A 12,737-nucleotide genomic window follows, 5' to 3' on the forward strand; every position below is an offset into this window, starting at 1 on the left:
TTATCTCACTGAGTGACAGGTCAAGTGTGAACAGCAGCTGGAAGTAAATGGCTCTGTTACGTTTGGCTAATGCACAGGGCAGATGTTAACCCGTTTTCTGATGTGGGATATTCCACACCAGCGGTCTGTCTTTGAAAACACCTTGTCTTCGTGTTTGATTTGCTATTTGTTAGACAGCATCATTTCCAGCATGAGCCTCGTCTGTTCTGTTTCTATGGGTCTTTACACAACATGAGGAAAAACAATATTGTCTTCCCCTATCAGAGGGCACAGTGACAGGAAAAGGAAAAGGCTTTAGACGTTACTGTGTGTGGGCTATGAAGCCCCTCCCTGTGAAACCCTCCATGGAGATGAATTGGTGAACTGTATAAAACATCTGATGTCTGTCTGCTGAAACACAGTGAAGCATTCTCAGCCTGGTTGTCTCAAAGCTCTTAGAAAGAATTGAACACAAGCCTGGTGTGTTTGCTGACAACAGGCACTAATTTAAAGTGTTGTCTCTGTTCCTTTTTTATTTATTTATTTATTTATTTATTTATTTATTTTTTCTTGAGGGTGGATATGGGATAGAGTGCACACTGAATAAATAAACACACTTTCACACAAAGGTTACCAGGGCCCATCAGGGTATAAACAGCATCCAACTCTCTGAGGGGTTTGGTGTAAAGAAAATGTTTATCTAAATTACTTATATAACTGAGTCACTGACATGCTGTGTTTGGTCTGCCACACTTCAATAATAAAGGTAATATTTAAAAAAACAACAACAACATAGTGTTTCATGATTTTTCTTTTTAATTAAATGTGATAGAAAGTTCGAAAAGTTCTATAGAAATTAAAGCTTTAGAAATTCATAGATCTCTTCGGGCAACGCAGAAAACTTTCTACAATCAGATTTTTTACTGAGTATTGATTGAGTCTTTTGTCCTTTGTTCTTTTTTGTTGTGGACTTGAGGGCAAGATGAGACAGAGGGGAGAGCGCAGTCAGCTCTTGCTATTTGTGTGCGTCCAGTGGGGGAGACGCATTTGAGACATCCATGCTGAGGGAGCAATAGTTAACGCAGGCCGGCTTGAATGTGAATTATCTTGCCCCACTGTTTCCAATTAAGCCTTGGACATGTACAAGCTGCAGTTATGGGAGCCCCTTATTGGTTAAGTGCATTGTGTTCGCTCATCCTTAACTGCTGAAGATAATTGTTGTTTCTTGTATACCTTCCCTTTGGGATGACTCTGGCTTCTGCCAAGTGATGATCTGTACACCAGTGCAGTGAAGCGTCATGGCTGCATTATGGCTGAAATCTTTTCTACCACAGATTTTTTTTTTAATACCCTTTTTCTGGCAGGATCACACCACAGAGAGTCTTGTCTGGATAGTTGTTTAAACGACAGATTTCTTTCCCAGTCCAATCTCAGCTTCTTTCTTTCCTTTTTGTCTGCCCTCCTTCTTATAACGTTGTTCTGCCAATGATTTCTTTTTCCCCCCATCAACACAGCACAACATGGCTTCAGTCCATGTTTGTCAGGATAGCATACGTGTCAGAGAAAATTGAACCAAGCCTTGAACTGACACTACACTATTAATTCAGCTAATGCCAAATTAATTCCATGGCTATTAATTCAGCTTGTTTGAGAGCAATGTGAAATAATCTAGTCATCATAATTTGCATGAATTTGAAGCCCAACCAAAAGATTACACTGTTTACGCTCCTTCTGTCTGAATGTTCAAATCTCCATCTAGTGATGTACTGCTGCGTGTTCCAGGTAACTCAGGGTCTGCTGGCAGTTTTTTTTAACCTCGGCGATGGGGATTACAACATCACACTGCCCTACTATCACGTCGATGATGGAGATTGGCATGAGGTGGAACTGGACCGGTATGGCAGAGAGTTCACCTTGCGTCTGGACGGAGGGGGAGGGCGCCGAGAGGTCACAGCCTCACCTGGACAGAGTCAAGAAATCATTATTGACCCCTCAGCGGTGATGATTGGAAACTCTTTTCCCTCTGGAAACAACCGGAGCTTCCTTGGTGGGTTGGCTGCTTATCTGCTTTGAAAGAATGAGGCTGAATGAATGTAGGGTAAGATAAATGAGTGAATGGATGAATTGTTAGCTAAGTGGAAAAGTCAAGTGATAACTGATGAATGAATTAACAAGCCAATTTGCGAATTGATTAATTGGTAAAAACATACCCAAAAGAATGCACAAGTATATCTCTTTTAATGGGCACATAAAAGAGAGAGTTTTATCTTTGCCACTTACTGGTGCTTCTGCATTTTACAACCTGGCCCAAAGGTATTTTGATCCCTTAGTTTGAAGCAGATGAGAGAATCTGAATCAGTGACTCTGATCGCTATTTAAATGATGTGTTAGACCCCATGCTTCCCACACAGTGAGCAAATTAAGCAGCAGAGAAAATATCCAGTGAAAATACAGAGGTCCATGCTGACAGCTTAGCCTCAGGCTGTTTATGTATTTGTGTGCATGAGAGTGAATGTTGGGCTGCAGGTGTGTCAGTGAGTCAGTTTATGTTTCAATGTGTATGTGTTTGTGTATCTGAGTTTACACTCCTGCCGAGGTGTAAATGTGAGCGCATAAAAGATTTTGCCCGAGGATGGGTGTTTCAGGTTGCCATTGTAAACTCATTGTAAACTCTGCAAACTTTTCTCTTCCCCCTCCCTCCATCTCCTCTCTTCTCCGTCTCCACTAGGCTGTTTGCGAGATGTGAGGTTTAACGGGCGCTCCATCCTCCTGGATAGAGAGCAGCCTTCAGAGGAACTTCAGGTGGTCACTTCACAGGGAGTCTCTGTCGGCTGCCCTTCAGACGCCTGCAGGAAGCATCACTGCTCTCCTCCCTTGGTCTGCGTGGATCTCTGGAGACAGCATGACTGCAGGTGCTGTAAATATACACAAAAAATAACCCAGGATGCTAATGAGGTCTTAACCGATGCCAGCAGGCTCTGTACATATTTGCACACACACATCACATCATTGTCACCCAGAGACAAGGACAGCGTCCCATAGCTATGCTTATGATAAAATTGGCGACCAAATATTCAAATTGTACTAAAAAATGACATGAAAAACTGTACACTTGCACTTTAGGGGGTTTGTTATTATCCTTTGTCACGTATAAACAAGGTCTGGCAATAAGCACTTCAATGTAAACCACCATGAGACAAAAAAGGATGTAATGAAAACAAATGGCCTTTGGTCCAACTGTGCAGGGATCCAAAATTATTGTGTCAAAGGAACAACCTTGAAAAAGACATTATATGTTAAAGATAGACACCCACTTTTACTATATTTCTAATAATAATGCTATTAATAACCATCATTTTTAGAATTATTCTAATAGAAAAATATATGGGCCCAATAATACGATAAAATTGATTAAAAACTTAGGATGAATCAGGGTGCCGCTACAGCTCCAAGGTCTTTTCAGCGAAACTGGTTCGTTTCCGGTCAGCGTGATTTGCTGCAAGCCATTCACCACTCTCTGTCCCCCATATCCTTTCACTCTTCAAACTGTCCTACCTAATAAAACCACAAAGGCTTTTTTCTTAGAAAAAAAAAAAAAAAGAAGGGGGGGGTGGCGGCTGGATGAATTAAACGACAATATTTTCAACAAAAGCTAATAAAAATCAGAGCCGTAGTTACCCACTGACAGAATTACCACCTGTATCTGTAGGTGTCCTTGGCTTTATGGAGGTTTACAATGAGTTTCAGCTCATTGTCTAGCTGTTTGGCTACAAATTTTGTTTGCTTTTACTTTTATTTTTGGTGACAGCTGTCGCTGTTTTTAGTGAAAATGCTCTAAAAGCCCGCTGTATACTACCTGCTGCAGAAAACAGTTGACAGGCTGGTTAATGAAGTGGAGAATTAGGCATCTAAAGAGCCACATATTTCCCTTAGGAGAGACCAAAACCAGAGCACTTTACGTCCAGCAGGTGACCAGAAACACAACTCTAAACTAATTACAATGCCACTCTGTAGCTGCTGGATGTGTAATTAAGCAGTGGTTTGCTGATACATTTGCTGGTATCATCTTAAAAGTTGAAGTGATTGTAGGCTATAGTGTGCTCAAATAGTTCAATGCCACTTTCAAAGATGTTATTTCTGTGGTGTAATTAGGAGATTTGGAAATGTTTGCTATAGTTAATTCCATGTATTATTGCATATTCACTGTTGGCTTATTAGAAAGCATGAAACACAAATATTTACCATTGACCAGCATTGAGAAATTTTGCGTGAATTGACTGTAATTAAGCATTTCCAAACAATTTATAGACCAAGAAGGGCTTTCATTCTTTAAAACTTGTGAACCATTTGCAGTGGGTCTTTTAAAAAGGAGCTGGTACCCAGAGTTTTTTTAATTTGTTCTATATTGTAAAGCAGTCCAGTACACACACACACACACACACACACACACACACACAAGAATCCATATATAGATGATGCATTTTTGCAGATCATACACTCCCTACCCAGCACACACAGTCTGTGCATTCAAGTGTTTTTCATGCTCTGCTGAGTTTCCTGCAGCACCTTTGAAATCAAAGTGTCCAGCAGATGGCAGCTAGACTGAGTTCAGCTCTGATATACTGTGTGTCTAATAGAGTGTCAATCTGAGAGAACGGCGTATAACAGCAGCAGCTGTCAGAGTCTCGTCTACCCCTTTAAACTCTGCAGGGCCACTAAGTCTCCTGGCTGTGATTTCAACACTCCAAGCCAGTGTAAGACTTTTTCTGCTGCCGCTGCATATCCATACTATGCGATTGCAGCACAGCCTCAGGATACACAGCACTGGGAGAAGCAGGGGCAAGGGTGAATGATATTCAGGGGATATTTTGTACAAATATACTGAGGGACAAGCACCGCAAAGCCAATCTTTGCTTCTTGGTTTCTCTGTAACCTTCAAAGGGCACGTATATGATAGAAGATGTGTGACTCCTGAAGGATTTATTTTTACACTATCAGTGCAGATTTCATGCCTCCGTAGAATTCAGCTTTCCTTTTATCCCACATCTTCCCACTAACTCTTGTCTTTGCCTTACACCACAGGTGTCCTCCAGGCCACCTTACCAAAGAGAGCCCCTTGGGAAAAGTGTGCATCTACACACTGTGTGCCAGCCGGCCATGTCGCCATGGCACCTGTGTGGCTCACTCGCCGTCCCGCTACTCGTGTCAGTGCAGCGAGGGCTACCGGGGCCGACACTGCGAGGTGACACTCGCCATGTTCCACGAGGACAGCAACAGCCTCAGCCTCAGCTCCATGTTCGCTATCAGCATCTGTGTCATGGCCTTCTTAGGTAGCTATGTCGACTATGTTCTCTTTTATCTGTGGTAACAACACTGTCATTGTCGTATTTCACACTTTTTGTAATGCGTCGTTGTATCTTTTTGTCTTTCCTTCTCATCTCTAATACACTGACTTCCATTTTGTTGCATTTCTGTTAGTGGTCATTTTCATGGTATAATTTTTACATGGTGTTTTCTATTTATATCTGTACCATCTCTTGTTTTATATTTTTTCCTCCCCTGTTTGAGTCTGTGAAATCTATTCACATGCGTATCCTGTGGCTTTATTGATCTCTTGAGTTGTGCCAGGATGTGTTTTTTCCGTGCAGAAGGTTTCACGTTTCCATCAGCTCATGAAGGTTGGAAACATGAAAAGAATAAATGCATGGAAGGAGAAGCATGGAGGGAAATACTGTGCACTTTAACTTTGTGTTTTACAGAGAAGCTGTAAATGTCTTCAGGGCGTCGTGGAATTTCTTTGTATTTTTCTACATTTCTCATCTCTTCTGTGTCTTTTCCGATGTTACACTCTGACTTCAGAACTCAATTTCACTCTCAGCCTTACTTTTATTTGTACAACTTATTTAATATACCACCAACCTTGATGTCTTTTTTTTTTTGCCTCCTCACTTTTGTGTACAGATTATGCGCTCACAAGTTAACCAGAATGTGTCCATATTTTACACTTTAATTTAATATAAAGTACTATTGCCAGGGAAAACCTCATGTATGAATCATATTCATTTGAGGTGAATTCCAACCGAGGGTCACAATTAGGTCAAACATGACATTTTAAAATGACTTTTAATGAAAGGGGGTTAAAATTATTTATAATCATGGGATTGTATGATATGTAGAAAGGAATAGTTAGGTTGGTTTAGATTTGACAGTGTAATAAATGTTAAGTGGAGATACATCGGAAAAGATTCTTGTGGCTAGTCAGGATATAAAAAAGAAGCAGATAGTGGACAGCAGGCTCATTTATAAATACAAATTTGTGTCGACATTCAAGATGCAAAAACATCTGAAGTATCGTCACCGACTTTGTCTGCTCACACTTGCAGTTTTGCGAGACAATTGTGTTCATTGTGTATTTTAAGATGTAAAGGCATGATTGCTCTAAAAATATGGCTGCAGATTGTTCACGTCCTCTGACGAAAAAAAAAAAACCTACTGCTGGTTGCCCACAGCAGTGGGGTTTCAAAATAAAAGCACCACATGTGAAAGTGGTTCTTATATTTAAATGCTTTGAATTTTTCCTAAGAAAGAAAGAAAGAAAGAAAAAAAAACATTCTAAAATTTCTGAATTGCACACAACTTATTATTTTCTTTGTTGGCCTTCATACCATCAAATCACACATACAGGATATCCAAAATGTCATATTTCAATACTAAATGTATTTGGAAACCATGCACGCCTCAAATAATCTGGTGGATCTTGACAGTTTTAGATGACCGTAAGTAGTTCAGATAAATGGTCATATAATTCCTCAATATTTGTCAAACTGTATCTAAGTAGTGACCTTAGATCAGAAAAGTGAACATTTGTTAGGATGTAACTTCCTCTGGGTGGCTTTTATTAATCTGTGATGTGTTTCTCAGTCTCTGACGTGGTTGATCATTTACTTCCCAAACACATTTCATTTTGAAACATTTAAGTAAGTATAATTTATTACTTAAGTTGTGAGTAAATTCTTACTAACAAAGTTGAGTAAGTATGCTTTAGGTGGGGGAATTTGAGGACCTTCACAGAAAAAAGAAAAAAAAAAAATCTCTCTTTTAAGACTTGGACTTATCGGATGAGGCTGCACTCTGACATATAAGAGGTCATATGTTCAGAAATGTACACCAGAGCCCGAGCATTGATTGCTTTGTAGGTGAGAAGGAGAATCTGGAAATCAATAAGTATAAGATGTCGGTGATGTGGTCTCTTCTTAGTGTCTGTTTAGAGACCTGGTACTAAACTTTGAACTTGAATAAATTATATAAGTTTATAACTGGCGTATTGGTGCCTGGGTGCTTAGCGTTATTTCAGTGAGAAAAATATGAGTACATGTATGGCATTTTACCAAGTATGCAGCTGTTTGAAGCAGATTGTCTTTGATTTTTATGTAGACAGAGCATATTTTGAGATTCAAAAACATAACCCAGAGGAACACCAGAAGTGATATTTTCAGATGGAGAACTTTGAATTGATGAAATTATTTGTTAAAAGCTAAGACCTGATTATATTTGCAACTAATAACAATATTTGATTAATATACATGGTTTTCCAGCAATGATTCACTTAGCAACCTGGGAGAAGATGGCGAAAGCAGCCCAAATATCCACTTTACCGTAGTAAATTACTGAGAAGACCAAAAAAAACTGCTCATATGGTCTTTTTAAATTCAAATTCTTTCAATTGTGTCACAGTGAGAAAATGGCATTTTACCGCAGCAGAGTAAAAAACAAAGCAAACCTATTAATTTGGGTCCAAAAGGCTGGTGCAAGGGTAAAAAGAAGGGAGAAGAAAACAAAATACACAATAAATCAGGGGAACAGAGATTATTTACATTTGGCTGTATACATAGTGTTTGGGAAAAATGATGAATAGCTGATAGATTTTTCTGTCGCTCTTTTGATCGGCTCAGTTTCTGTTCCTTACACGTGAACCTCTGATCTGGCTTCAGAAAAACAGCATCCCTGCATCATAAAGACGAACTATCCCTTTGATTCATTGTTAAGGCTCAGGAAAGAGGTGCTTTAATTGAGTTAGTTTCAGGGATTGTAGCTGAGGAAATTTGATTTTTCTTCTCTTCACAAACATAGAGCCACAAGGGTGTGTGTGAGTGGCTTGTATGTTGTTGCAACCGCTACCACTCACGCCTGTAGTCCACATCACTGTTTATGAGTCTTTCTGTCAGAGGCAGCCTTATAAAACGCTTGGCCGATTCAATACACTGTCCCTGCCTTTATAACTGACTCACCATTCCCTCCAGGGCATGTGGCTAGTATTGGGACATCAGTTATTCTGACACTTGAGAGTGAAACGTAAAAAACAGTCTTCAATATTTGATAATGAATTCAAAGATAATAAAGTGTGGCCTTGGCATCATTCATGAAAATCCATGTGTTGCCTGCATGCCAACTATAAGACAGTGCGGCCCATCTTAAGTAACTTGCCCACTCTTGCTGATGAGGCATTTACATTCAAGGCTCAAACCTCTCACCTCAACCAGAATCACTCACTGCCCTCCATTATTCACATTCACTGGAGTGCTCTTTTGGTGGCTTTACACCTGTGCGTGGTTTATTTAAATAAAATAGGATGAATAAATCATTTTCAAGCTCAAACATAAAGAAAGTTCGGTTCGATTTCAAGGCATCAGGTAAGGCAACGGTCCTGGATACAGAAGTAAAATGAGTTCAGCGGTTACATTTAATGAGCATTGAGTAATACAGGATGCAGTTCTTCAGTGATAACCCCCATCACCACAGGAAACACTGCCATAAATACACACGCACACTCTGTACACTCGCTGCACAGAGCAAAGCTGCTGTCTGCTGAGCGCTAAATTAAAGGGGGACTCTTCCTCTGCCTCAACATGCATTAAAAGTTAAAATGATCATCCATTATTAAGTTTTACATAAGCCATCACACGCCTACTAGAATATGAGTTCGGTCTGAGCTATTGACTCAGCCAGATGAGCTGATATCTGACCAAGCCTCATTAGTTCAGCATCAAATCTGACATTCGCTTTTTGAAGAATGGAAGGAATTAGCCCCCCATATGGGTTTCTAGATGCCAAGCAATTGCGTAAAGTGCCTATTCCTTTTATTCCCTGAGTGATTCATAAATAAATGATTTTTTTTTTCAACTCTTCCTCATCTCTCACCTGTCTCATTTCCGCCTGCTCCCCTGTCACTTTCCCTCCTGTATCTTCCCTTGATGTTTCATCCGTCTCATTTTTTTTCTCATTTAGCTCAGACTGGAGCTCCAAATGATGGGGTTAAGTGTTTTGATCAAACTGATGTTGTTTACTCATTCATAATGCACAGTCCACTCCAGGCTAACATCATAATACTCTGGTCATAGTAACAGTTAAAGGGCAAAGAGGCAGCAGCATTATGGATTGATGAATGACTGTGAGGTTTGCTCTCCCTCACCCTGGGTGATATCGATCTCACTGAAACATTGCTTCAGACGCCCATAGACACACACACGTATGCACAAACGCACGCCAAACTCCAGCCAGTAGTGGCTCCAAGTGTAGAAGCCAAAACAATCAGAGTTTGTGAGCAACTGTGTGCCTAATTATGTGTGCGTCCGGTATTAGTGGTTGTGTATTGAGCTCCTCACCTATAGAGATGTGTTTTATATCGGCTCAGGTGATGTCGAGGGCTGAGGTGAGCGCAGGCCTGCAGGCAGCTGGTAATTCTGGAGGTGAGGATGCTGTTTGGCGCGTGTTTGGTGCTGAGCCTCATTGAGATTCTGGTGTTTTCTGCAAGGCTGCTTTGGACGCAGCGCTGAAGGAGCTGGGTCAGTTGATCAATACAGCTCTCCTGTCCACCCCATACTGAGGAGCGAAGGGGAAGCTTACAATCTCTTTGTTTCGGGCTGCTATGAGGTCAGCATAGAAATCGAGAAGTGTAGAAGCTCAGTTACTAAAGGACACTCCACTGAATAAATAAAGATGATGAGTTTTAATCGAGATGTTTTTTTTGTTTTTTTTTTACTTTTTTATTATTTTTTTTAGCAGGGAGTAACTCTCTGGGAGTTGTTTGTCTGTCCTTGTTTATGGGTACCCGACTCTTAGTGTGACCCAAAAGAGCTGTTGGTGCATTCTTTGCTTTCGAAGCAATTACTTTAAAAATCCAGACTAATGTGATTACCCTGCATTTCTCTGAAGATTTCCAATTAAACCGATACTTAACACATAACACGCACCATATAAACTACTCTAGTTGAAATGGATTCCATCTAGTATGCGAGATAAAAGTGGAGGCCAACCAGAGGCCAGAGTGGGGCTGAAAAATAGTAACAGCGAAGCCTTAATGAGTGAGAAGACATGGGGAGAGACAAAAGGAAATTCTAATGTAGAGGCATACACACACAAAAACAATTACAGAGATACAAAAAAAAGCGAACGAAATCGGTCTGAACGTGTAAAAACAGATAGTGAGCAAGAGAAAAAGAGAGAGGGATGGCAGATGGGAGAAAAATACTGGTTGAGATTAATGGACTTTAAAGGTCAGTCCAGCATGTTGTATAATTCAGTACACAATAGCTGTGATTGATGTGTATGCTGTGGGACCTTTCCTGCTCAGTTCCTGCAGCATTCGTTCAGCTGAGCCACTGAGGCTTTGAGTTTAAGTTGGGAGGAGTACAAATTCAGTTAATAGGTTTCCAAGGAGCTGCGGTCTTTGCTGAGATAGAAAACATCAGAGGGAATAGGTGGAAAGGTGCTGCCTCCGTTTCAGTGTATGTTCCATTAGTATGTCTTAACTCTACAGTGGGTGCAGTTCATAGGTTGTGCAATGATATATGCGATGGAAAAATCCATTTACAGTCAAATATCTTTATATTCAGGAGGATACTAACTGTTCTATTGCATTTGGTGAAAAAAACAAAAAACAAAACATATATTCATATTCCCAGTATGGTATTTTATTTACTAGTATTTCAATGCTATATCATCACTTTCCGCTCACATAGTCAATTTCATTTACACCCACAGATATGTTTTTCTGCACAGAATCTCAATTGTAATTGAGTGCTCCAGCTGTGTTAACCTGCTCTCTGGCACCCCTCAGTGTTGATGCTGGGCCTGTTTCTCTACTCCTGCTGGAGGAGACACAAGGGCCTGAAGGAAGGTGTCTACCATGTGTCTGCGCATCACGGGGAATGGGAGGACATCCGGGAAAATGTGCTCAACTACGACGAGGAAGGTGGAGGGGAGCAAGACCAGGTAGACGTAGACACACTCGGATATCTAAGCAGACACAGCAACACAAACACAGCCCTTTTTTTTTTTAGATCTCATTTCCATGGCTGTACGTTTTTAAATGTCATCAGCTAATATGATAGGACAAAGGAGTATAAATGAGAACAGAAACTAAATTAACAACATAAACATTAACATTTGATGGAGAACAGTGTGTGTTGATGCCTTGAGATGAAAACCAAATATCATTTCCTGGGAGATTTATGTGAGTCAATTAGCTGAAATTAGGCAACTAGACACCAATCGCTGTTGATGCCTCTGTTTTAATCGTGCTGGTGCACCCAACCCCCCCCAACACACCCCCTTCCTTTGCAATCAGATAATTAATTACTTGGCTAATCAATGGGGGTGTTGTTGCCAACATCTCTTCCTACATGGTGCATCTTCGTCTTAGTCTGTGGAACAAGTTCATTTGCTACCAGATGCATTAGCTGTGCAACACTACCCCAAGCACAGCTTGGTGTCATGTGCCAATGTTTCTTTTAATTATCTCTCGAATTCCTAAAAAGATTACACTGGAACAAGAGAAACATCTCTTTTCTCCTCTTGCGTGCTTTCTCTTCCCACTCCTGTCTCAGAACGCCTTCAACATGGTGGAGCTGCAGCGCTCCCTCCAGCCCAGCCCGGCACAGTCCCTCCGCTACAGTTATCCACACAGCATCATCTCCTACCCGCAGAGCAAACTGTCCCAGGACAGTAACAAGAAGGGGGCGTCAAATGGGAACGGCAGTGCAGCCATCGCCCTGCGTCTCGCTATCCCCCCCTCAGAGACGGAAACCCTGCCGTCCCCTCTGACCTTCCGACGATCCCAGAAAACCCTCTCCTTCTCCAGCCAGGACTTAGCCCGCTACCTGTGCGAGGTCATCAGGGACATGGAACACCCGGGCGAGGTCGGCACCATGACCACACCGCGCCGCCCCCCCGGGAAGGAGCGCGGCCTCGCAGCGGTGCGCTCCCTCAGCTCCCTCAGCGCAACTCAGGGTTCAGAGGTCAGCAGGCTTCAGGGGGCCCAGAGCGCCCGGCTGGACAGGTTCAAGACTCTCCGGGCTGTGGTTTGCGATTTGAGAGGAGAGTCCAAGACCCCGGAGTGCCAGAGAGACAAAGTGAAGGAGAGCAAAAGTCAGCTGAACTGCGAGAAGAGTGGGTGAGGCGGCATCTGTGAAACTGAGGGGAGGTTTGCAGAGACGCAATACTAATCAGAAAGTGATAGACGAATTCCAAAGGGAGATGATTAGATGTGAAATACTGAGACTGGGAGGTTGCCCAAGGTCTGTGTGAAGTCTGATATAAATGTACTGTATTGATGAAACTCTGAAGTGAACACTGAAGTTCTTTGATATAAAAGATGTTTACCAATGAATGATCAGATGTGATGTATTGTTTACTTGGCATTGCACTGTACAGTATTTACTCTGCAGAAAGCACTTTTTTGGAAGCGCCCTGTGTCAAAA

General features: G+C 41.5%; 1 protein-coding gene across 1 annotated transcript in view; it reads left to right on the top strand.

Moving 5' to 3' along the window:
• Nucleotides 1-12,434, top strand: part of LOC115056146 (neural-cadherin-like) — a 77,123-nt gene extending 64,689 nt beyond the window's left edge. Inside the window, exons 31-35 of the mRNA XM_029522408.1 lie at nt 1,762-2,026; nt 2,708-2,891; nt 5,062-5,309; nt 11,096-11,250; nt 11,865-12,434. Of these exons, the coding sequence (XP_029378268.1) occupies nt 1,762-2,026; nt 2,708-2,891; nt 5,062-5,309; nt 11,096-11,250; nt 11,865-12,434 (1,422 nt within the window). The remainder of the gene's footprint in view (nt 1-1,761; nt 2,027-2,707; nt 2,892-5,061; nt 5,310-11,095; nt 11,251-11,864) is intronic.
• The last annotated feature ends 303 nt before the right edge of the window (nt 12,435-12,737 follow it).

Source organism: Echeneis naucrates, chromosome 16 (genome assembly GCF_900963305.1).
Source record: "Echeneis naucrates chromosome 16, fEcheNa1.1, whole genome shotgun sequence".
Classification (NCBI taxonomy): Eukaryota; Metazoa; Chordata; class Actinopteri; order Carangiformes; family Echeneidae; genus Echeneis; species Echeneis naucrates.